Source organism: Carettochelys insculpta, chromosome 1, assembly GCF_033958435.1.
Source record: "Carettochelys insculpta isolate YL-2023 chromosome 1, ASM3395843v1, whole genome shotgun sequence".
In the NCBI taxonomy this organism is placed as follows: Eukaryota; Metazoa; Chordata; order Testudines; family Carettochelyidae; genus Carettochelys; species Carettochelys insculpta.
Genome location: NC_134137.1, coordinates 109,754,433 through 109,781,456, shown reverse-complemented (window position 1 = coordinate 109,781,456; position 27,024 = coordinate 109,754,433). Strand labels below are relative to the sequence as shown.

The window sequence follows — 27,024 nt, the reverse complement described above, 5'->3', positions numbered from 1 at the left end:
CGGACTGGTGGGAGAGGCTGGTGCTCGGCAAGTGGGACAACGAACACTGGCTCCAGAATTTCCGCATGAGCCAGCAGACATTCCTGGAGCTCTGCCAGTGGCTCACCCCTGCCTTACGGCACCAGGACACCTCCATGCGATGTGCCCTCACGGTCGAGAAACGGGTTGGCATCGCTGTCTGGAAGCTGGCCACTCCAGACAGCTTCCGATCCATAGGGCAGCAGTTTGGCATGGGCAAGGCCACCGTTGGGGCTGTCCTCATGGAGGTAAGAGTACCCGGGGGACGGAGAGCCCGGGGGGGGAGCCCGGGGGGGGAGGGCCAGACATACCCTGCACACCCCTCACTGGTGCTCTCTCATGTCCTTCCCCTGCAGGTCATCTGCACAATCAGTGCCCTGCTTCTCCACAGGCTCGTGTGGCTTGGGGACCCAGATGCTGCCATCACGGGGTTTGCCAGCCTGGGCTTCCCAAATTGCTTTGGGGCTCTGGATGGGACCCATATCCCCATCCGTGCCCCGGAGCACAGCGGAGGACGCTTCCTCAATAGAAAGAGATACCATTCGGTGGTCCTCCAGGCCTTGGTGGACAGCCGGGGCCACTTCCTGGACATTTATGTTGGCTGGCCTGGCAGCACCCACGACGCCCGGCTATTCAGAACTTCGGGCCTGTGCTGCCGGCTGGAGGCGGGGACCTACATCCCCCAGTGGGAGATCTCTGTGTGGGACACCACCATGCCCCTCTGCATCGTTGCAGACGCGGCGTACCCCCTCTGGCCCTGGCTCATGCACCCTTACACGAGCCATCTCACAGCCAGCCAGGAGCGGTTCAACACGCGGTTGAACCATGTGCGCCAGGTGGTCGAGCGCACTTTCGGCCGCCTCAGAGGGTGCTGGAGGTGTCTCCTCACCCGCCTGGATGCAGGCCTCCCCAACATCCCCCAGGTTGTGGGCGCGTGCAGCGCACTCCACAACCTGGTGGAGAGCAAGGGAGAGGCCTTCTTTCAGGGCTGGGCTGTGGAGGCTGGCAGGGCCAACGTCCAGCCACCTGCTGCTCCCAGTCGCCAGGTCGACCCTGAGGGGATCCGGGTCTGGGAGGCCGTGCGGGCCCATTTTGACCAGGCTGCGGGGTGAACGCTGGCAGGGCCAGCTGCGGGCAAGCCACCCACTGCACCTCCCCATCCTCCACAATACTCCCTGCCCCCACACCCATACCACAGAGCACCCAAGAGCGCACCCCCCCACTTTTCTTGGAAATAAATGGAAATGTTGTTTCAAACCAAACAGTGCAACCTCTTATTATTAACATATATATATATAGAAAAAAAGGGGGGAACTATTTACATGGGGGGGCAGCTAGCAGAACAGAACAGGGGTCCAAAACAAACTATATACAAATGGGGGATATGTAGAAAGGGGGGGGCGCGTCCTCAGCCCTGCACCCCTAATGTCTGGTGCCCGGGGTTGGAGGGCGTGACCCTTGCCTCGGGTGGAGCCCTGGGCGAGGCTGGGTGGAGGCCAGGAGAACCGGCAAATATGGCCAGCCGGTGTCTGCAGGCCCAAGGTCCCCCTCGGCAGCAGGCCCCCGGGTGGCGGACAGTGGAGGGATGGCGGGCGGAGCGGTTGGTGGAGCAGTGGGTGGTGTGGCGGGCAGAGCGGCTGGTGGCGCGGCAGGGGGGCCAGGTATTGTGCTATGCACTCAAAGGTGCGCATGAAGGCCCCCCAAGCCTCCTGGCGCCAGACCAGCGCTCGCTCTTGGAGCTCCAGCCGCTGCTCTTCCACCCGCAGGCGCCGCTCCGACACCTCCAGCTGACTCCAGAGGGTCGCGAGCAGCTGGGGGTCTGTGGCCGTCCTTGGGTGGCTCCGCTGTTGGCCTCGTCCTGGGGCTGGTCGTTGCTCCGCCAAGGGGCTGGCCTGCTGGGATGGCCCCGGTGGGCTCTCAGGGACGACGGACACCTCGCCGGTGCTCTCCGGGCCCTCTGATGGTGCAGCTGCAGAACACGGGGGGGAAGGAGAGTGGAGACAGCTGTTAGTGTGGGCCCTGACCCATGGCCCTTTTTCCCCCCCACCCCTCTGCTGCTGGTTCTCCATCCCTGTCCCCGGGAGATGCTGCTGCTGCTGCTGAGTGTCCCTCCCCCCGGGGGACCCTAGGTTCCGCTCCCCCCATCCCCAGGTATGGGGCATGGCACTGTCCTGCTGGTGGGAAGGGTCTGATGCACTCTTCTGAGGGACATGCCACTGCTGTCCTTGGGGCCATGGTCATCTGGGCATGTGGAGGGCCCTGGTCATGTCTCTTGTCCCCGCCCCTTAACCCTGGGGGTGTGCACTGGAGGGGTACATACCTGACTGTCCGCTCCCATGGTCGGGGGACACCCACTGGGTGGACGCTCTACTGGAGCTCCGGGACGGGAGGGCAATGCGGAGCCCCCCATTGCTGGAGGAGTCCCCCTCCTCCTCCTCCAGCATCCCAGGGGTGGGCTCCTGGGGGGGGCCCCTGGTGTGTGGGGCTTGCCTCCGGGGCGGACTCCGTCTCTGGGGCCTGCTGGGGCTCGTTGGCTGAGGTGTCAAGAGTGGCCGGCAGGGAGGAGGTGTATCGGGGGCCCAGGATGGCCCTGAGCTCCCTGTAAAAGGGACAAGTGACGGGGGCGGCCCCAGATTGGCTGGCCGCATCGTGGGCCCAGGTGTAACCCTGCCGCAGCTCCTTAACCTTACTCCTGACGTGGTCAGGAGTGCGGGCAGGGTGATCCCGGGCAGCCAGGCCCTTGGCCAGCTGAGCGAACGCATCTGCGTTCCGCCTCTTGCTCCCCATTACCTGGAGCACCTCCTCCTCGCCCCAGAGCCCCAGCAGGTCTCAGATCTTGGCCTCTGTCCAGGAGGGGCCCCGCTGCCTCTTCCCCCGCTGGCTGCCAGCCTGTGAGCCCTGGCTCCCCTTGGGGGGACGCCCTGGGGGCGCTTGGGGGGCTGGCTGGCTGCCATGGGTTCAGGCTGTTGGGCTGCGACTGCTGTGAGACGTGCAGGCTGACCGCATGGCAACACTGCTTCCTGCACGCGCATTCAGCTTCCTGCACAGGAACGCAGGGGGCGGGGAGCTTTAAGGGGCTGCGACTCGCGGAGATCATAGAGCTCAGGGGCTGGAGAGAGCGTCTCTCAACCCCGCAGCTCATGGCTGCCATGGTGGACCCCACTATTTCGATGTTGCAGGACGCAGATCATCTACACGTGCCCTACTTCGACGTTCAACGTCGAAGTAGGGCGCTATTCCCATCTCCTGTTGGGGATAGCGACTTCGACGTCTTGCCGCCTTATGTCGATTTCAACTTCGAAATAGTGCTCACCACATGTAGACGTGGCGGGCGCTATTTCAGAGTTGGCACGGTTACTTCGAAGTAGCTGGCTCGTGTAGACGCGGCTCATATGTGACAGCTTGGCCCTACCCCTCAAAGGAATTCTGCACAACACAACCAAAATATGAGCCACGGAACTTAAGATCATAGTTTTAATTTCAGCGTGAACCCCTTATGCTTTAAATCTGTTCTAATTTATATTGAGCTTAGATATACTGATTACCTTGCACAGACGTGAATAACATTTTCTCTGAAGCTTAAACACATGTGCATTCTGCCAAGAGAAGTTGGTCCAATAACTTCACTTGCTCTATCTTTCACTTCCAAAATTGAGGTATTTGGCACATACGGCAGAGTACCTGTGGCTATGAGACAGGAGGTTTGTATGTGCACACATTCAAGCACCTGGAATACATGTAAAATCTTCTAATTGGATTTTAGTGCTTTCTGACCATATATGATTTACAGGATTGAGAATATGGTCTAACAATGGTTTATAATCAGTTTCAGGAGAATTTGTATTATACCTGTGTTTGTTAAGTGCTTGTATAGTAAGTTTCAGGGCTCTCCATTTTTCCTAGCAGACATGATTGATGGCCTTTAAGTGTTATATCTTTCATCACAAACATGATTGATATCCCTGATTTGAATAACATGTTCAGCCTACAAGCACTGTTTTTCTGCTCTAATGATTTGAGCTCTCCCCTCCATCTCCACTTTTTTGTCTACTGCTGTTTTAGTAGCTACAAGTCTTCATCACTTCAGATACACTTCAGCAATATTTTATCATCAGTTTTTTAGAAGTCTGTCAGTATGATGAATTGAAAATATTAAGTCTTAAATCTCAAAAAGGGATAATTTTTTACACATTTTACCTGCCCTAGCACCGTCATTGTGTATTCATGACATCTGTAATCTGGAGTAGGAGAAGTGGATTCATATTTGATTGATCAGCAGAACAGTTTACATGGAAATTGTTCTCTGCATGCTTACAAATGTGTTAAAGTGACAGTTGTGGTTGTAGTTAGAACCTCAACAATAAAGCAGTTTGCAATTTCCCTCTTACTACAATGTGCTGATTTAGTGAAAAATGTAAGTTCAGTGTGCTTTCTTTTTTAAATTTGTAAAAAATCAGTATTTGTTAAAAGTATATTTCACTACTTTTATCTGAATAAGGACTTACCTCCTCACTACTAATTTCTAACATCAGAGACATTCCTAGTAAGTCATTTTGTAATATCTAACATATTACTACTGTTTTGTTTTCTTTACTGATTGTTTTACAAGAGTCCTAAAAACCTAGAGACTATCAGCTGCTTTTTGTTTTCTTTACTTAGTTGGTCTTCAGAATAGCATTTACTTAAGTGGTCCCATCTTAAAATATCTTTTTATTCAGCTCTTGTAAATACCTGTTTCAGTGTCTGTCTGTTACGACTTGTCAATGTGTTTCAGTGTTTGTATGTTAAGCATTGCATATTTCATAGTAATCAGTACTGATGTAAGGATCTTTTTTAGCATTAAGTGATTTGTTTCAGTGGCTACTCCTACACTAGTAAGATTTTTTTCAAAAAAGCTGCGGCTCTTTTGAAAAATTCTGCAGCACATCTATGTTCAAAACTCATTCTTTCGATATTAAATTGAAATTGGAAGAACCTTACAGCACTTTGTCTGGCAGCCCTCTTCCACTCCTGGATGAGGAAGAGTGCCTTTTTCCGAAATATTCTTTCAGAAAAAAATGTGTGTAGACATCCCGGGACCCTTTTTTTGAAAGAGCAGACCTCCATGGCACCAGATTTTTCGATATTTGGCATTTCCTTGCCCATTCTTTCAAAAGAGCATCTAGAGTGTGGCCAGTCTCTATCGAAAGAGGATTTATTTTTCAATCCACTTTTTTGTGTGTGGTAATCTTTTGAAAGAAGTTTTTTCAGAAGAGATCTTCCAAAATAACTTCTTTTGAACGACCACTGTTTTGTAGCCCAAGCCAGTATTTTTATGTAGCATACATGAATGTCGTAAACATGTATCATTTATGGTAAAGACAAATTTGTAACCACTCGTATAATGCACTGACTTGTTCAATCAAAGGATGCTTCTATTAACTGTATAATGTGACTTAATTCAATTACAAGGAAATGATGTTACAGCCACAAATGCTATTTAGAGCTAAGCTTCCCATAGCAACCCTAGTTCTGCTTCCCTTGTACATATATATATTAATATCTTTGATATAGTATATAATCATACAACACTGCATATTGCATTGTAGGGTAAAATATTTTACAAATAAGGATTAAATACCACTAAGGAAAATTATTTTAATAGGATATTCTTACAGTGTTGGTGAAGATATTTTTTAAGACATAGAACTGTGTAAATGCAAATGAACAGTCTTGTTAATACAGTGTAACATTGAAAAATAAATTAGATGATTCTGAAGCAATACTGTAGGATCGCGACATTTGTGAGGGTTCAGTGTTGAGAACTCTTGTGAATGTTATACCCCACAGCCCAGAGATGGAAGCTGAAGGTAGCCCAACCCTCGGCTATCCCACCTGCACGCAGAGCTGGTAGGGCTTGAAGAGCTGCATGCAGAGGTCCCTCATGCTCTCCCCCTAGAGGAATTTCTCGGCAAATCAGCGGTTGAAGCACTGGTTGTACTCAGCTCTGTGCACGCCTCCCCCATGCTGTTCATGATGGAGCCACAGACCCAGGACACAAGAGCACCTCGCACTGCCACCACCATTTGCTCACAAGAGTGGCATTCCCAATGGCCGTATTTCCTTGAAACACCGGCACGTGCAGTGTCATGGTGTACATCCACTGAGCTCAGTCTCTAGATCCGGAAGTGTTTGTGTTGGTGGAGGGGGAATGAAATCGATGTGGGCCCTGAGCTTCGGCCGCTACTGCGGGGGTGCCTCCTGAGGCAGAGACTTGCATGGGAGTGGCCTTTCCTTGGAAGCCGTTTCACATAGGCTACTTTGGGAAGGAGCGATGGACAGCAGGGGTCTTCGGTGGACCCATGACCAAGGGGCCGGGTGAGACACCTTCCTCTACCAGCACCACACAGGGGAGGCCTACGTCCATGAATAATTTAATTTGCGAATGTTGAATTAGCAAATGATGTGAGCTGGCTGTACTATAATTATTCAGAGGAATGACTAATGTAGTGACCACTGACCACTTGAAAAAATTTGTTCGTTTTGCTGTAGTTAAGGGTTACTTGGGCATCTGAACTATTATTTACATTTTCCTAAACTTCCTAAATAGATTGCCAAGAATTCTGCAAAGTTTTTAGTTATTTAAGACAACATGCAAGTTTATAAGCATTATAAAGAGTGGTTCTCTATCTGGCCATCTGAGAATGAACACATTACAATATTATAAGATATAATATTCACTGGGCTGCATTTCTCTTCTATTTTGTATAGTAATGGGTATGTTATATATAAGTAGGTAAGTAGCTGAATACAGACGAGATACTGAGATACTGTCCACTTCAGAACCATATGTCCCACTTGGAACACTAGCTGTAGTTTATCTTCTGGGTGGCTTGTGAACAGCTGGGAATGAGGTGAGAAAAAAGGAGAGAGGAATTGACAGCTGCCTAGTAAAAAACTAATGCTTATGACACGTGGTTAGGCTTGAGAAGCAGCCTTGATATATATAGGTTTTGACAACTGGAAGAGAGACGAGTCTTTTCAAAGTCTTTTCCCACTTATTTTGTGGATAAGATTGGAAGTGGTTTGAAATTGTTAGGATGGCTGGAGGTTTGAACTTAGCCACATCAACATCCTACTGCAGTACATCTTGTACTTCATGGTAGAATAGATGGACACTGTTCAGTGTATTGGTGGACTGCCCGTAACTCATTGGCTTCAACACAAGTGGAGCCAGACACCTCTATCCTGTGGTGGTGGTGGTGAAGACTACCAGATGATGCCCAGGATCCAGTTGTTACCTAAATAATCACCACTCCTTTTCAAACAGAGCAGCCAAACAGTATAAAAATGTAAACTACTGGTCCGTTTCTACACATCTAATAAATGGCCCGAAATATGATAATGAGGCGTGGATGCAAATTCCCTGCACCCCCTTAGCATAAGGTCACGTGATTTGGAGTCCGGAAGACATTCTTCCAGACTCCAAAATGCCATTTAGAATCGCGGCCCCTTGGGCGGGGCGGTCTTCTGGAAGGAAGTCCTTCTTCCGGAGGCCCCTTCTTCCCAAAAATTTACAGGAAGAAGGGGCCTCTGGAAGAAGGACTTCCTTCCAGAAGATTGAAGGGGGGCCGCACTTCTAAACGGTATTTTGGAGTCTGGAGGAACATCTTCTGGACTCCAAATCAAGTGACCTTATGCTAATGAGGCAGGGGGAATTTGCATCCATGCCTCATTAGCATATTTTGGGCTGTTTATTAGCTTTGAAAGTGGCATGTGTAGAAATGGCCTTGGAGTTCTGTTTTTCTGACAATGTTATGGGAACTTGTAGCCTTCTGCCAATGTTTTAAGATGTCTCAAACTTGATGAGTGATAACGTGCATGCCTCAGTTTCATAGTGTTCAACTTGAGAAGTTTAAAAATGTGCTTGATTTTCAGAGAGTGGGTATTTAGCTTTTTCTGAAACTCAGGCTTTGTATACACTGCTGATTGCAAAGTGCTGCTGCAACAGTCCTTTAATGCGACAGTGGGGTCACCGGCACTGGGGGAGAGGTCTTCCAGCACTCTAGATAAACCAGCTCCACAAGGGCAGTAGCTGTCAGTGCTGGGAACCTGTTTACACTGGTGTTTGACAGCGCTGTAATTTCTTATGCTTGGAGTATGTGCATGTGACTTCATATCCCTGAGCAAGACTGTTATAATGCAGTAAAGTGGTAGTGCAGACAGGCACTCAGATCTACTGCTGATGCTATGTCTCACAAAAGCACCAATGTCACAGATTGACTTGCCCTTTAAGGGGAGTTGGAGAAGGGCTGTAGTCCAGATCACCCGTAACTGTTGTCCTTTTACATAATTTGACTTAAGGAAAAATATCCGGGCCTGATCTAGATCTTTTATGCTGAATTTTATTGACTCTAATTTCCAATATTTTCAGAGATTCCAAAGTCAGAATGGACCGTTAAGACCTTCTGTTCTGATCCCTTGCATAACACAGACCATGGGACTTTGCCAAAATGATTCTTAGAACAGATCTTTAAACACATAATCTTGATTTAAAAACCGCTATTGAGAGAGAGTCTACCACAGGCCTTTGTAAATTGTTCCACCGGCTAATTACATTTAATGTTAACTTCATGCCTTAGTTTCCATCAGAATTTGTTTAGTTTCAGCTTCCTGCCATGGAATCATGTTGCATCTTTCTCTATGAGATTGAACAGCCCATGATTAGATATGTTTCCCCAAATAGGCACTTAAAGCCTGTAATCACATCCCTCTTAATTTATTTCCTAATAAAATAATAATCTCAGTAAAATAAATTTTAAAATGTGTCTCCGACATTTCAGAAATTTAAAGGGACGTTGTGAATGCCAAAACTATAACATGGTTTAAAAGGAGTTTAAAATATTAGGTTCCTGGAGGATAGGATCATTGCTAGATTTGTCAATGGTTATTAGACAGAATGGCCAGGGTTGCAACTTGTTGCTCTTGGAGGTCCTAGCCTCTGACTGCAAAAATCTGTGAGTATACAACGGAGGATAAATCACTTGATAATTGCCTGTTGTGCTCATTCTCTCCGAAGCACCTGGCACTGGCCACTGGCGGAAGACAGGATAGTTAGCTAGATGGACCATTGATCTGACCCAGTATATCTGTTCTTATGTTCTTAAAGAGTACATCTGCAACACCAAGCAGAAGAGTTGCCATTGACTGTCACCTTCTTGAAATGAGGTTATACGAGAAGTGGCAATTGGCACAGAGGTAGTGAAGGGAGAAGTTCATTGCCGTACCTGAGAAAGAGGTGCTCACAGTTCAAGGCATCTGATGTTTAAGTTCTCTCCACTGCCAGAGATAGAGGTGTCCATAGTTCAAGACTCCCAGCCATTACTTCTTTTGGGTGGAGACCAGAGGTGAAAGTAAGTACTGTTACTTACCAGTATGCAGCCTGAGATGGCCAGGGTCCTGGGCAAGTTTAGGTGATGGCTCTAGGGACCTGGAAGGGATGGGGCCTCAAGTGGTAGGGATGGAGCTGGGGACCAGGCTCTCCCAACCAGTCATCTGTAGCCACTGCTGCTGCGGAGACCAGGAGTCCTGAGACTATGGCAGCAATTTGAAGGGCCCAGGGCTCCGGCCAGGATTTCAGCTGCTGTTGCAGTAATGGCAGCTGGGAGTCTTGGGCGCTTTTAAGTCGCTGAGCCCTGGGGCAGCTGCCACTTTTATTCTTCTCCGCCTCCCCTGTTAGCAATCCTGCCAGTAGTATCTGGCTATGACATGGGGTGTGGGGGTGAGCAAAATGGTCATCACTGTAATGTGAGCTGTGTATGGGCAACTACTGGCAGCCTTTTCTTACCAGTACACTATTCTGGTCTGCATCATACCACTTTCACCTCTGGTGGAGAACGGCATTTCTTTCTCTCCTGGGTAGGGTTTCAAGGTTGATGGTTCTTTGATTTATAGTTTGAGATCCCCAGCAAGTGAGACTGTGTCAAAGACAGGCATCAGCGCTCTGTTTTTGTTCCAGAGGCTATAACCAACATATTGCCCACAGTTATAAATTACCATACAGTCCTGAGAAAGTACATTTATTTTTAAGTTGAAAGCATCATAGAAAAATACATTAAAACAAAAAAAAGGAAACTACAGATGTGCTAAAATCCTTACCAGACGTCAACCTGAAATTCAGTCTTGGGGTTTGGTAGGTGTCTCTCTTTCAAAACACACACCTGGGTTTCTCTCATGGCTACAAATTTATAACTGTCTCATAACCAGAACAGAGACTAGGGAGATGAGCTTGGTTCTTTATAGTCTACAAATATATTAGAAGCAAGAGGAACATGTCTTAAAGATGGGGTAGGATAGTTACTCAATAAAGAGAGAAAAGCGGTAAGAAAATGTGGAAATGGCACTTCTTGGTGGTGAACGGATGCTTGGCATAGTGAATGGTGGAGAAAATGAGGTTGGTTCAGAAGTTAAAATAGGAAAAGAACAAGTTAACAATTATTTAGGAAAGTTAGATATCTTCACATCATGAAGGCCAGATGAAGTGTATTATAGAATACTCAAGGAGCTGACTGAGGCGGTATCTGATCCATTAACTGTGATCATTGAAAACTCGGGAGATTCTGTAAGTGGGAAAGGGTGAATATAGTGCCCATCTATAAAAGGACAATACAGGAGACTGCAGACTAGTCAGTTTAATTTCTGTGCCAGGAAAGATAGTGGAATAATAATTTAGGAATCCATTTGCAAACTCCTGGGAAATAATGTGGTAAGTGACAGCTTTCTGTGATCAGATAATAATGCTTGTGGATGGGGGAAAGTGGTAGTTGTGGTATACCTATCCTTTAGTAAAGCATTTGATACAGTTTCACACAACCATCTTATAAATAAACTAGGGAAATATACCCTAGATAGGGCTACTAAAAGGTGGATTCATAATTGGTTGGATAACCATTCCTAGAGAAGGGCTATCAATAGTTCACAGTCATGCTGGAAGGGCATAACAAATGGCTTTCCACAGGGATCAGTTCTGTGTCTAGTTCTATTCCATATTTTTATCAATTATTTAGATAATAATATAGAGAATATACTTATAAAGTTTTCAGCTGATACCAAGCTGGGAGGTCTTACGGGTACTTAGGAGGATAAGCGTATAATCGAATATGATCTTGACAACCCGGAGAAATGGTCTGAGGTAAACAGGATAAAATTTAATGAGGACAAATGCAAAGTACTCCATATTGGAAGGAACAATCTTTCACACATAGAAAAAGGAAAATGACTAAGTAGGGTGGAGTACTACAGAAAGGGATCTGTTGGTCATAGTGGACCACAAGTTAAATATTAGTTAACAGTGAGACACTATTGCAAAAAAAAGCAGACATCATTCTGAGATGTATTAACAGGAGCATTGTAAGCAAGACACAAGAAGTAACTCTTCTGCTCTACTCTGTACTGATTAGGCCTCAACTGGAGTGTTGTGTCCAGTTCTGGGCACCACATTTCAGGGAAGCTGTGGGCAAATTAGAGAAGGTCTAGAGGGGAGCAACAAAAATTATTAAAGGTCTAGAAAACATGACCTACAAGGGAAGATTTTAAGAATTTGGTTTGTTTATTCTGGAAAAGAGAAGACTGAAAGGTGACATGATTACAGCTTTCAAGTATCTAAAATGATGTTACAAAGAGAAGGGAGAAAAATGATTCTCCTTAACCTCTTATGATAGGACAAGAAGCAATGGGCTTAAATTGCAGCAAAGGAGGTTTAATTGGACATTGAGGGAAAACATCTTGTCAGGATCGTTAAACACTGGAATCAATTGTCAAGGGAGATTTTTGGAATCTCCATCATTGGATGTTTTTAAGATCAGGTTAGACGAACATCTTTCGGGACTGATCTGAGGGTGCTGGGTACAGTTCTGAGTGCAGGGGGCTGGACTTGATGACCTCTCCATGTCCCCTTTAGGTCTATGATTCTATATATCATGAGCCTTTGGTCTTCAGTCTCTTGAACAGATAATCATCAGACAAAACTCCTTCTCTTGAAGGCATAGCTTCAGAGGGCTGGATTTTTGAATAACTAGAGTTGGGGAATTTGCATTAAGCTCCTCCTAGGTGTTCCTCAGGAAGTACATTTAACACTCACTGTTCCAGAAGGCCACACTTGTCTGGCACATATTGTCAATGTAATCTTTTGAACTCACACATTTCACAATTATTAAGTCTTACAAAGTGGAAGATCACTGTCAGTTCTAGCAGCACTCCGTAGGTTGCCCGAGACAGACATTGAATCAGCACATTTGATGGCTACCTTGGTGATATGCCTATTGTGACATTTCCTGGGTATTGCTGGCAAAATTCAGAATGCCTGGAAGAGCAGGATTGTGTGCTGTCTATATTGCTGCAACCTGTAAATGTATTTTCCAGTACCAAGGAACCATGGTCATGTTCCAGTAGTGATTTCACTAGAACAAGAGAACATGAGGCACGCTGAAGGCATAGCTACTCCAGAGTACCTTATACAGAAACAGCCCAATCCAAAGGTGTTAGGTGGGAGGACTGGCTCAGTGATTTGAGCACTGGCCTTGTAAACCTAGGGCTATGAGCTCACTCCTTGAGGAGGCAATATAGGGGTTTATGACAAATTTAAAAAAATCTGTCAGGGATGATGCTTGGTCCTGCTGAAAGGGCAGGGGACTTGACTTGCTGAGCTCTCAAGGTCCCTTCCAAGTCTATGAGATATGTGATATTGAAATCAGTGGGAGGATCCACCTTGATGTCAGTGGATTTTGAATTAAACTCACATAGAGAACCTGAGGCCCGGGTACTAATTCTGTATCTGTTAAAAATGCTAAATCCACATTTTAAAAAATAGAAAATAAGGGCTTGACCCTACGTACTACAGAATACTCTATCTTGATCCAGCAAAATACTTAAATGTATGCATAACTTTAAGCCGATGAACTGTGCCATTTACTTCAATAGGATATTCCTGGATCAAGCCCTAAGAGATTGTCCCCATAGTACTTCTGCTGGAAATTATATCAGTTGTATCTTAAGGACACAGAACTTTTTTGTGTTTTCAAAAAATGCTGGGACTATTTATCTCCCTATAATACTCTTAATAAAGAAATGATACTGTCAGCAAAGACAGGATTCTTCATCCAGATGCTGAAGTTGAGTGACTGGGAGCATTTTTATAACAAGTTTTACTATTCCAGAGGCTATTTGAGCAACACAGTGGACAGTGTATGCCATGATGTGATTGTACTAAGCAGTGGTACATTCACACACAATTTTTATGTAAAACTCACAAATATAGTTAATCTCAGATTTCATGTTGATAGGATTGGAAAATGCTTGTAGGTTAACAAGCAACCATTTTAGCTATTTCAGGAAAACTGTGAACAGACATATTAAATTCTTTCCAGCAATATTTCCTCATCAAGTATAAGAATAGGAAACTATTGCTTAAACCTCAGGGGAATTTCAACCCAAGGTTATTTTTAGAGGTGGAAAGGAATGCAACTATGTCACTATGTCTTCAGTCCTCTTGAGTATTTTAAAATGCTTAGGTTATTTTTTCAGTAGAGTGACAAGGTCAGACCAGAGGGCTTCTATTGAGTAGGGAAAAGGCAGACCAAAAAGGGTGAAAGGCCTTCTAATTAAGGGTGGAGGGTTGCAGGACAACTAGGAGCAGGTGGTAGGGAGCTTTCCCAGGCAAATTCGGGCCAGCTGACTCCAAGCCAGTTGGAAGCCTTCAAAAGCCTCCACAGCCTGAAAGAGGGAGGGGAGAGAGAAGGAGAGATTACATGCTAGTGACTTACCAGGTACGAAGAATACTAGAATAGAAACAGCATAGAAGGGTGTCCTAGAGGGAGTGGCTGAGCTCCCTGTCCCAGAAATCAGGTCCTGGCCCAAAGACTGACCATGGAGAGAGGGTCCCTTCCCACAGGAGCAAGTGGCATTAAAAATCATCTGGCTTTGGCTGAATACTTTTTTTTCATATTTTCAGCATCTGCTTCTATTCTGTAGTTAGGTGTTGGGGACACCCTCCCAATATGGATAAAATATTTAATTTCTAACTAAACTGTGATTCAGCCTGTAATTCATTATTGGGGGCATTTCAAAGGTAGGACTGTGATAGGTTTGGTCACAGAGGTCCCCTTGAGACTGTAATTTGATGTCCTGAAATACCATTGAGCCCACCTATCTTCCCTCTGGGGCATCTTCCCACCCTGTCCTGCTGAGCCAGACCCTCTGGCCTCCTCTACTGAGGGCACAGAGTTGTGGCAACAGCCCACAGCATAGCTACACAGAGACTGAGGTCAGCTCAGCTCTGAAAAGGTTCAGTCAAAGGGACTTGACCCAGCACCCAGGTACATATCTCCAGTGGGACCAGAACCCCAGAAAAATCCATCTCATTATATATAAAGGTTTATACAGAGTACCCTCATAAGTTGTTCACTCTTCATCAGTGAAAGAGAGATATGCCCAACTGTCTGCACCCCACATCCAGGTTATAGTTATTTACACTGGGTTTATTAATAAACAAGAGTGTTTTTTTATAAGTATAACAAGTAGGATTTAAGTGGTTACAAGTAATAGACATATCAAAGCAAGTTACTAAGCAAAATAAAACAAAACACACAGGCTAAGCCTACCCTAACAGTAGTTCTAATAATCTTTGCTCACAAACTGGGAGACTTCCCAAATTGGACCCAAACCTTCTTAATGTTCCAGAAGGTTGCAGCAGACATCATAGATGGTAAATGGGTGCCCCATCTTTTAAAACCCAGGGAGACACACTTGGGATGTTTCCGTGTGGGGTAATGCCAAGCTCTCAACCCTCCCTTAAGTGGAGCTACAAAACAAAGAGGAAGAAATTAAGATGCAATCTGATATCTGACCTTTCAGTTTTCGGCATGCATACACACAGACCCTTCTCTAGGAAACACGATACTGAACAGCGCACTGATTCACTGATACCCTCCCACCTACAGTACAAGAAGAAGAATTCTGCATAAACTCCCCCTGAGAGTCAAAATGACAGACTGGACCTATACGTAGAGTGCATCCACTGATGTGCCCAGGCAGAAATTGTGGAAAAGCAGCATTGGTTGCCCCATAAACTCAGCCATGCAGAATGCAATGCCATCAACAGCCTCTTGAACAACTCTGACATTATAATCAAAGAGGCTGACAAAGAAGGTGCTGTTGAATAGTATAGACTACCAAAAGGAGACTGACAGGCAGCTACTCAGTACCACATTCCAGAAGCCCTTGTCCACTCATCCCACTGAAGAGTACACAAAAAACTATACCATCTGCTCAAGGCACTCCCTGCAAAAGCACAGGGACATATCTACACAGACACACACCTAGAGGCCCAACCAGGTTTATTCTATATACTACCCAAGATCTGTAAACCTAGAAATCCGAAACGCCCCATCATCTCAGGCAGTGGCACTCTCACTACAGGATTGTCTGGATATGTGGACTCTCTGCTCAGACCCTACGCTACCAGCACTCCCGGCAATCTTTGAGACACCACTGACGTCCTAAGGAAACTACAATAAATTGGTCACCTTCCTGAAAACACCATCCTGGCCACCATGGATGTAGAGGTCCTTTACATCAATATCCCACATGAAGATGGACTTCAGGCTGTTAGGAACGGTATCCTTGATGATGCCAAGGCACAACTGGTAGTGGAGCTTTGTATCTATGATCTCACCCACACCTATTTCAGATTTGAGGACAATTTATACCTTCAAATCAGTGGTACCACTATGAGCACCTGCATGGCCCCATAGTATACCAAAATTTTTATGGATGACTTGGAACAAGACTTCCTCAGCTCTTGTCCCCTAGTGCCCCTCCTCTACCTGTACTACATTGATGACATCTTCATCATCTGGACCCATGGGAAGGAAGCTCTTGAAGAGTTCCACCGTGATTTCAACAGTTTCCACCCCACCATCAACCTCAGCCTGGACTAGACTGCACAAGAGGTCCACTTCCTGGACACAACTGTGCAAATAAGTGATAACCACATAAACACCACCCTATACTGGCAACCCACGGACCGCTGTGCTTACCTACATGAATCCAGCTTCCATGCAGGGCACACCAGATGATCCATTGTCTATGGCAAGCACTAAGGTACAACTGCTTTTGCTCCAATCCCTCAGAGACAAACACCTACAGGACCTTTACTAAACTTTCCTAAAACAACAATACCCACCTGAGGAAGTGAAGAAACAAATGACAGAGCCAGACGTGTACCCAGAACCCACCTGCTACAAGACGGGCCCAAGAAGGAAAATAACAGAACAACACCAGCCATCACTTACAGCCCCCAGGTAAAACGTCTCCAGTGCATCATCAGTGATCTACAACCCATCTTGTACAGTTATTCCTCAGTCTCACAGACTTTGGGAGGCAGGCCAATCCTTGTGTACAGACAACCCACCAACCTGAAACAAATTCTCACCAACTGCTATACATCACACTACAGTAACTCTAAGGCTATGTCTGCATTTGCCCCCTCTTTGAAGGGGGCACGATAATCAGGGTGATGGGAGATTACTAATGAAGCAGTGCAAGGCATATGCAGCACTTCATTAGGCAAATTCTACCCCACGGCAACTTTGAAGTGTCAGACTTCGAAGTGCCAGCATGCCGTGTAACCGTGGGCACTTCGAAGAGCCTTTATTCTCCCTTTACTACTAGGCATGCCGGCACTTCCAAATTTGACACTTGGAAGTTGCCACAGGGGAGACTTTGCCTAATGAAGTGCTGCATATGCATCACAGCACTTCATTAGCAATCTCCCATTATCCTGATTACCAGGGCAAGTGTAGACATAGCGTAACTCAGGAACCAATCCTTGCAACAAACCTTGGGCCAGCTCTGCTCACTTACCTACACCAGCAATACCATTACAGGATGTAATCACATCAGCCACACCATCAGGGGCTCATTCACCTTCACTTCTACTAATGTAGTATAAGCCATCATGTGCCAGCAGTGCCCTTCTGCCATATACATTGGCCAGTCTGGTCAATCTCTATGTAAAAGAATAAATGGACACACATCAGATATCAGGAATGGTAAGATAGAAGAATCTGTAGGAGAACACTTCAGTCTTCCTGGACTATCAGTAACAGATTTAAAAGTAGCTATCTTGCAACAAAATCACTTCAAAAACAGACTCCAAAGAGAAACTGCCAAGCTGCAATTCATTTGCAAATTTAACACCATCAATCAAGCATTGAACAAAGACTGGGAATGGCTAGCCAACTACAAAAGCAGTTTCTGCTTTCTTGGTGTTCGCACCTCCCCATCAGCTGCTGGAAGTGGGCCACATCCTTACTGATTGAATTGACCTCGTCAGCTCTAGCCTTCCTCCTGATTGGTACTCCCTTCTTTTCATGAGCCTGTATATTTAGACCTGCCTCTGGAATCTTCACTACATGAATCTGATGAAGTGGGTCTTTTCCCACAAAACCAAAAGCTTATGTTCCAAAAAATCTGTTAGTCTATAAGGTGGCATAGGACTTCTCATTGTTTGTGTGGATACAGGCTAATACGTCTACCCCTCTGATACTTAGAAAAGTTAGATGTCTTCAAGTCACCAGGGCCTGATGAATTGCATCCTGGCATACTCAAGGAGCTGAATGAGAAAATATCTAACACACATGATAGAGTTGGTGCTTAGTCCTGCCTTAAGGGCAGGAGACTGGACTTGATGGCCTCTTGAGGTCCCTTCCACTTCCAGTATTCCAGTATTCTATGATTCTAATATAAACCAGTATGAAGGAACTGGTTCTTCCAGATTTACTTGCCATCCTGCTTTGCTAATAATCTGCCATCACAATGAGGGCACTATGAGAAGTGTTTGTCAGAATGTCTTCTTATATATATGCCTAAATCTCAGTGCCAGTCCTCTAATAATAATTAACTGCATGTAGTACAATTTCATGAGAAGTGTTAGTCTTTTAAGTGTACTTGGAAAATAATTGGTTTTACAGTCTTTTAAAAAATCGCTTATTAGCTGCTGGGAAAGATAAAATCTCCAGTTAGGGATCTAGCCCACAGGTTGTTAGAACAGCCTCCCTGACACAGGTAGCTTCAGTACAGTCAGGAAACACTGTAAACTTGCATCTTGCCTGAGCATGCTCTGAAGAGGAAGGTGGTCTGGGGCCATTGGGCCAGGCAGGTAGCCTGCAGTATGTGGAAATGGGGAGATTGGTGTCTGTCACCACACAGAAAGACTACTTGTACACAACAGCCTAACCTCAAAATAGACTATGGAGTTTGCCTTACACAAATTAAGTAGCTTAGTTCAAGTCAATTTTGACATAGGCTATTTCAGCATGCGGCACTATCTGAACGGCACCAGGTCTCAAAATAAAGTGCTATCCCTGTACTTGGCTTGCAATGAGCATACTTGTTATCTTGAAAACTGGAACAGCATACTTGTTATCTCAAAAACTGTTTTGAGACAAAGGGCATGGATCTCAGACATCGGCAGCTATTTTGGGATACCACCGTATACCGAAATAGTGCCTGCTGTATAGACATGACCAAAGGGGAGAGTAATAAGAGGACGTGAGAAGAACTGACCACAAGAGGAAAGAGAGGCAAAGCTGTTGGTGTTACTATAAATCAAGAAGGAAGCTTGACTTCCACATGATCTACTGTGTCTGTGTTACTAAGGAGCAGTGGCAGAGTCAGTCATATCACAGATAGTGCCACGAGGAAATGGAAGCATTTAAAAAAACTACTTGACTTTAATAGGTATTTGAAAATTATTCAAGTGTAAGTGAATATAAGAACTTTTGGTCAAATGCCTGCTCAAACCCACACATCCCTTTTTCACAAAAAAACTTTCTGCTTTGGATAAATAATGATGTTTTGGTGCTCAATGGAAGGAAACCAAATTTCAAAGGGTTTTCATATACTAGAGGAAGAGGTATCAGTGTCTTTTACTGAGCACATACAATCATTTCTGTTGAGTGCTCTTTCCTCTGCAGGCATGGTTGGTACATGGAGGGGAAAATGTAGAATGTCAGCAGTTGAGCTCTGTAGACAGACAGCTTGAAACAGTTTTTCAGTAATCAGACATTACAGACTGGCTCAGTTAGGTTTGTTCGGCATTGCTTTCTGAGTGTGAGTTCCCCTTCAGCTAGATGGTGAGCAGGAAAGTAAAAGTATTGTGTGATGCAAGTGGAAGTTGAAATGACAGTGCAAGTAAGTTTGCATTCAGTGACTTCCCATCCTAATTTGAACCCTCTGCTCTCCAAAATGCATAAGAAAATACATAATCAGAGAGAGAAAAACTGGTAAGGGGCTTGTTATAGCAATAAAATTCTGGGTGTAGATAGCATTCATTATTGTGCAGTTTATCTATGACCTATTTTACTTTGAGAATGGCTTGCTGCATTATTGTTTTATCTTTCTGTTGTTCACTGCTAGGATCTGTTTCTAGAGCTGAGGGAAAGTGTTTTCATGTAAATCTTTTTTATGCATTATATCTGTTCTTCTTCTCCTGCAAGGAATGACCAGTCCTGTTCAGCTGGGCTACATCTACACTAGAAGCAACTGTCTACAGAAGTTACTGTTGAAAGAGACATTCTGACAAAACTTCTGTCGACAGATTGCGTCTACACATAAAAGCAGATTGGTCTTTTGATCCTCTCTGTTGACAAAAGGGTCCCCCAGGGCATCTATGTGGCTTTTTAAACTATAGGCAAAACACATTTTGTGTGTAGAGGCTCTGCAAGTTTTTTCAACCAAACACCGGTTTTGTCTACAAAACTCTCTAGTTTAGATGTAGCTACAGGGTCATGTCATGGCTTGGCATTTCACCCTGAATAATCATTGGCATCTGTGAAAATTAGGTGTAAAAATAGTTCAAACCAGGATGATAATCTGTTTGCACAGGTGTGAGTGAACACCAGTGTTCTGGTTTGTTTAGCATTGTATACCTACTTTACAGGCATATAAATGATGGAACAAGATACAAGTCAGTGTTGAATCAGATGCAATTTTTGTTGTATAGGCTACTATAAAGAAGAAAAACAAAGATATCTATATCTATATCTATATCTATGTCTATATCTATATCTATAAATAAATTCTTCTCCTTCTACCATTCCACTAGCACCCAGCAAAAAGGTGGGTAATATTTCTGCTCAGGAAGTACAATGACTGGGCACGGATCATAAGAGAGTGAGGACAAGTTAGAGGACAATAGAGCTGCGTCTACACGTGCACGTTACTTCGAAGTAGCGGCACTAACTTCGAAATAGCGCCCGTCACGTGTACACGCGTCGGGCGCTATTTCGAAGTTGAAATCGACATTAGGCGGCGAGACGTCGAAGTCGCTAACCCCATGAGGGGATGGGAATAGCGCCCTACTTCGACGTTCAACATCGAAGTAGGGACGTGTAGACGATCCGCGTCCCGCAACATCGAAATAGCGGGGTCCTCCATGGCGGCCATCAGCTGGGGGGTTGAGAGATACTCTCTCTCCAGCCCTTGCGGGGCTCTGTGGTCACCGTGGGCAGCAGCCCTTAGCTCAGGGCTTCTGGCTGCTGCTGCTGCAGCTGGGGGTCCGTGCTGCATATACAGGGTCTGCAACTAGTTGTTGGCTCTGTGTATCTTGCACTGTTTAATGAAAGTGTGTCTGGGAGGGGCCCTTTAAGGGAGCGACTTGCTGTTGAGTCCGCCCCGTGACCCTGTCTGCAGCTGTGCCTGGCTCCCTTATTTCGATGTGTGCTACTTTGGCGTGTAGACGTTCCCTCGCTGTGCCTATTTCGATGTTGGGCTGAGCAACGTCGAAGTTGAACATCGACGTTGCCAGCCCTGGAGGACGTGTAGACGTTATTCATCGAAATAGCCTATTTCGATGTCGCAACATCGAAATAAGCTATTTCGAAGTTGGGTGCACGTGTAGACGTAGCCTAGAGGAGCTTGCTATGTAACCTCTTTACAACTGTGTAATGACTGCATATCCTTGAATTTCCAAGTAACAGTTTTCACTGGGACCTAAAATAACCTAGAACTGTCTTGGATGGAAGGAGCTGCTGCAGAAAAATGAAACTCACAACTTTCTTTCTTAAAATTTCCATCATCTTCCATCCCAGACATTGGGGAATCTCTTAAAATGACATTTTAAAGATGGTAGAGAGTAATGCTGTTTCTTCTTGGCTGTAGACATCGTATGTGGTTTTCTTTGTCTTTCTTTCTTTCTCTTTTTTTAATATTGGCAATGAAGCAACAAAACCAACATTAATTATTTTTATTTCTATTTTTAGGGGGATAGCTCCTATGTAAAGGATCGTTGGTGTGTGTTCGATGGATTTATGGTTTTTTGTCTGTGGGTGTCATTGGTGTTGCAGGTAATTATATAATTTTATCTTAAATATGAAGGGCTAAAATTTCGAAAGTAGGCCATGCAGTTGTGTGTGCAAAATACTCAAAGCAACATGAACGAATAACTGTATGCTATAAATATATACTTGTGCAAGGGTCAGATTTAAAATACAATGTTCGTACTCTTTCACACTCTGGTAACAACACAGTGTGATGGAGTGGGGGGAGTGCATGGGTGAGTCAGGCTGGATGTCCGAGGCAAGCAGCAGCTCCCAGTGGCTAAGGATGACCCTGGGGCTACAACTGGCAGATAACACCTCTGCCTGAACAAAGAGCAGGGAGGAGCTGAGCTGGGTTTTGAATCGGGGGCGGCAGTGAGAGGCGAGGAAAAGGGAGAGCTGGAAGGCAGCCAGCTGAGGAGGGGGGAAAGCTACACCCCAGAGGGACACCCCTCGGGGTCTTCCCCCCAGGACAGGTTGGAAGGACTGTCTCTGGCTGCTATGCTGTTGCTTCTGTGAGAAACTGGACATCTGTTGCCTAATAAACCTGCTGTTGTACCTGCTGAGTGAGAGTCTCTCCTGCCAGCGGACGGGGTGCAGTGCAGGGGGACCCCTGAACCCCATCACACACAGCCATTGCAATGCATCTATGGCTGTGTCTACACTAGCACCCCCATTTCAAAAGGGGAATGCTAATGAGACACTTTGGGATATGCTAATGAGGTGCTGCAATGAATATGCAGTGCCTCATTAGCATAACGACAGCCGTGGCATTTCAAAAGTTCTGCTTTTGATTGAGCATGGCTCGTCTATGCGGGGTCCTTTTCGAAAGGCCCCACACACTTCAAAATACACTTATTCCTATTTGGTGATAGGAATAAGGGGATTTCGAAGTGTGTGGGGTCTTTTCCAAAAGGACCCTGTATAGACGAGCCATGCACGATAGAAAGCAGCACTTTTAAAGTGCCGCAGCTGCCATTATGCTAATGAGGTGCTGCATATTCATTGCGGTGCCTCATTAGCACATTCCAAAGTGTCTCATTAGCATCCCCCTTTTGAAAGGGGAGTGGTAGTGTAGACATGGCCTTTGTTAGGGGTTTTCTTTGGTATAATAGCATTGATGTTTCATTGGTCTGAACTTCTTTAATTTAGACGTTCTTAATTTTAAACTCCTTCAGAAATGCAACATATTGCATTTGAAGAAATGTCACAGATTTAAAATAAAACACAAAGGAAATATTTAAAAAACCAAAAATATTTCTGTAAAAAAAGTTAACTTGTACACGTTTCACAAAGGCTGTGTCTACACTACCAACCTCCTTCAAAGAAAGGATGGTAATTAGGATGTTGGGAGTTTACTAATGAAGTGCTACGCTGCATACTGAGCACTTCATTAAGCAAATTCGTCGTCCCCCCACAGCTTGCGTCTAGCCGCAGCACACCCGCCAGTACTTTGAAGTACCAGGACAACTTCAAATTCCCTTTAATAATATTCCTTTCTGAATATGTCCCTAGGAGTAAAGGGATTTTGAAGTTGCCCCAGGACTTTGAAGTACTGTGGGGGGAGCTGTGGCTAGACACGAGCTGATACTTCAAAGTTTAAAACTTCGAAGTTGTTGCGGGGGGGAATTTGCTTAATGAAGTGGTGCGTATGCAGCGCAGCACTTCATTAGTAAACTCCCAACACCCTAATTACCATTCATCCTTCGAAGGAGGGTGGTAGTGTAGACTAGCCCATAATGTTACAGTATAGGAAGAATTCTGTCTTTCAGACCTATGTGGTCCTTCATCATTCCACAAAGAGGGAATTCTTCCTGAGTAAGAACTAATCAGGGACTACCGAACTAATCAGGGACTACCGAATGGAAAAGATTGCAATTAATAAGTGATCAAATCTTATTTAAGCCTTTGTCAATGTGTATCCGATTCTAGGTGTGCCTGTACACCAGCTGTAACATCTTGATAAACTTCAGTTATTTTAAAGTACATAATCATGTATTGTGCACAATTAACACATTTGACACATGCAGTTATTTTCCATTTATGTGTAGGGGAAACTGTGATATCTGTCCTACACACCTGTGTGGCAAACATGAATAAGGTTGACTTTTCAATGGCAAACTCTGACAATGATCCCAACAGAACATTCTCTAGTGAATTACACATTCTGCGGCCAGAAGGGACCCATTGTGATCAGCTGCTTTGACCTCCTGCATGACACACGCCTTTGAACTTGCCAAAATAATTCTACAGCATAACCTGTAAAAAAACAAAAAACAAAACAAAACAAAACAAAAAAAATCTAATCCTGATTTTAAAATACTCAGTAACTGAGAAACCATCACAAGCACTTGTAAATTGTTCTAATGGTTAATTAGGCTCACCCTTAAAAGGTAGCCCATATTTCCTTTCTGAATATGTCTAACTTCAACTTCTGGACACTCAGTCATCTTATTACGTTCCTCTGCTAGTTTGACAAGCTTGTTATTAAATATTTGTCCCCCATGTAAGTACTTATAGACTATAATGAAGTCATCCCTTCGCCTTTTCTTTGTTGAGCTCATTAAGTTTATCACTCTAAAACTCTTTTTTCTAATCCTTTAATCCAGATGGGATTGATTTAAATCAAGGCACTTTAAATAATTGATTTAAAATACCAAATGCATTGATTTAAATAAAGTCACAGTAAAAGCGAAGTCTGACTGTGCTTAAAGTCCACTCAGTTTTTGGTTAAGCTCCATTGAAGTCACTGACACTTCTGTTTCATTAAGAAAACAAGTATAGAATGGGATTCTCTTGCAAAATCCAAGTTATGATGAAGTAAAATAGGGTTTAGGTTTACGGAATCACCATTGTGGCCTGTGGCCATGGCATTCCAAAATAGGGCGCATTTATTATGTAATATAAAATAAGAAAACAACACTCAATGGCAGCTGGCAACTCTAGATTTCTCTTAAAACAAAAAGTAGTCAAGTAGCACTTTAGAGACTAGCAAAATAGTTTATTAGGTGAGCTTTCGTGGGACAGACCCACTTCTTCAGACCATCCTTGCTTACTGTTTTTGGTTCTCTGTGTCTTAAATATTGAGTCTGTTCTGGTCTAGATATGGTCTGAAGAAGTGGGTCTGTCCCACGAAAGCTCACCTAATAAACTATTTTGCTAGTCTTTAAAGTGCTACTTGACTGCTTTTTGTTTTGATAGTGTATAGAGTAGCACGGCTTACTCTAGATTTCTCTTAGTGCAACTTTCTGTACTGTAGACTAGAGTGATAGATTTTAAACCTAGTTAACTAATTAAACAAGCTATAAAGGGATTAGCAAACCTCAAAGTTTTTTCTCACAAAATCCAATATGCAAACAGCTTGGGAATTTACTTGTTATATCACATTTACAATAAAAAGCATAGAGTCTTGAAGAATGATGCAAAATTAAGTTTCTTACCATTAGATTCACTCAGTCATATCCACATCTTTATCCACATCATCTACATCTTTATTCACATAATTTTCTCTCCATAAGCAGTTTTCATTATGAAGTTTCTTGTTGATAGGCCCTGCACCTTCTTCTTGCACTGCTTACACTTGACACATTTCCTTTTTTATCAGGGAATGAATTTCTTCAAACTGTTGCGACATAGGGCCTGTCTTCTGCCCAAAAGCTGTGACAGTTTTTCTGTGGCAAAAGTGTGTGTGTGGGGCGGGGATGGGGTGGAGGAATTATAGGAGGACTGTATGTGTGCTGAATTAATGTCTTCCCTTTTTTATTTGTTTCACTGTTTCTTTCTATGCTACCTCTGCCCTTTTCCTATATATTGTCTCACCGTCTTAAGACAATGTCTTAACTAACTCCTCTGCTGTGCTTGGTGAAGGTTCACCGCCACTTAAGCACAGAACAAAAACAGTCCTATCAAGCTTGTGTCTGTCTTTGCAATGTTACTTTTTAGTCTGCTGAGAAACAGAAATTGAAAGCCCAGAACTTTCAAGAAGACAAGAAGGCTCTAACATAAGATGGCTTGTATATTCTACAGCGTGCTTCCATATTCTCTGAAGTAATTTATCTGCAAGCTATCCCACAATGCAGTCATTACGTAGTTCTATGTGTGCATTTTTTAAACCGTGAGATTCTGTTCACAGTCTTTCCCACATTTTCAGATGTTACTGTCATTAGCTGAAAAAGAAAAATTGTCATACTTAGCCAAGAATGCGAGCATGGGGGAGAGAGATATCCCTCTTTCAGACTTCTTGTATACACAGCTGAAAGTTTTTTTAGTTGAGTTGGAAATATTAGACTCATGGGTGGAATATATTTTTATTTCTCATTAAAATAACAGAAAAATGTCTGACAGAATTGTCCTTACATTTTCTTTTTAAAAAGAATGAAAAGGAAAATTTCCATCTAAAAGGGACTCCAAAAGTGAAAAATTGTATCTTAAAAGTAGTGTTGTTTCCTTCATAAATGTGAATCCACAAATACAAACACTGTAACAGGTGTGGACTGTGCAGGAATAGCAGAAATCCCACCCCCCTCCTTTTTTGATCATAGGTATTTGAAATCGCTGAGATAGTTGATCAGATGTCACCCTGGGGCATGCTGCGGATTCCAAGGCCTCTTATTATGATTCGAGCTTTCCGGATATATTTTCGCTTTGAGCTTCCAAGAACCAGAATAACAAATATTTTAAAGTAAGTGAATAATTTTTCTGTAATCATAAATGAAAATTGAAGTGTTCTTTAACATGATTGTATAAGCACATGGGAAGAGGAGTAAAGAACCAAAGGTAAATTATGATTGTAAGATAGAGAACTGGACAAAAAATGTCAGAACTATGAATATTTTGAAAAATACCCACTGCCAGCATAAGAGAGAGAGAAGAAACAAGTTAATATTATTGTGAAAATGTTGTGTCTTTTACATATTGGAAGAAGCATGTAGCCGTAATGGTGGGTGCACCTATTAGACATATTTTTAAAAAAAATAAGATACGCATGCACACTAAACTATAATAAATATCATACCTACCAAGTGATGATAATAGTCGGTACATTGTGGCTGCATCTACACTAAGAAATACTTCTGAAAAATGTTTCAAAAGAAGAGGGCTCTTTCAAAAGATCCCACATAGCATCTACACACAAAAGGCATTCTTTTGAACGTAAATCAAAAGAAAGCAGTGCTCCTTTTGAAATTGTTCTTCCTCTCCCATTTCAGGAAAAGCACCCCTTTTCAAAAGCTTCTTTCAAAAGAAAACATGTGGAGATGCTCCGCAGGCCCTATTTTTTGGAAGAGCAGTCCTTAATTTGCCTGATTTTTTGATCCCTGGCCCGTTCTTTTAAAAGAGCAAGGGCTATGTTGACACTCTCTTTCGAAAGAGAAGATCACTCTTTTGATCTATTTTTTTTTTATGTGTGGATGCAGTCTTTTGAAAGTTCTTTTGGAAGAGATCTTCCGGAAGGGCTTCTTTCAGAAGATCTCTGTAGTGTAGACATAGCCTGTAGGTCTGTGTGATAAATCGCATTTATCAAACATATTTAACCACTTCATCTGCACTCAACCAGATCATTTGAGATGGCTTGTGACATTTAAAACCACTCATCAGCTTCAAATACCCAAATATTAATTAAACAACAAACGAAGAACAAAATTCTCAACTG

The 27,024-nt window shown here is 44.0% G+C and overlaps 1 protein-coding gene across 4 annotated transcripts in view; it reads left to right on the top strand.

Moving 5' to 3' along the window:
• Window positions 1-27,024, top strand: part of NALCN (sodium leak channel, non-selective) — a 398,131-nt gene that overhangs the window by 50,606 nt on the left and 320,501 nt on the right. For all 4 annotated transcript variants that reach the window (XM_074983150.1, XM_074983148.1, XM_074983149.1 and 1 more), the window contains 2 exons: window positions 21,318-21,401; window positions 25,916-26,055. In XM_074983150.1, the coding sequence (XP_074839251.1) occupies window positions 21,318-21,401; window positions 25,916-26,055 (224 nt within the window). The remainder of the gene's footprint in view (window positions 1-21,317; window positions 21,402-25,915; window positions 26,056-27,024) is intronic.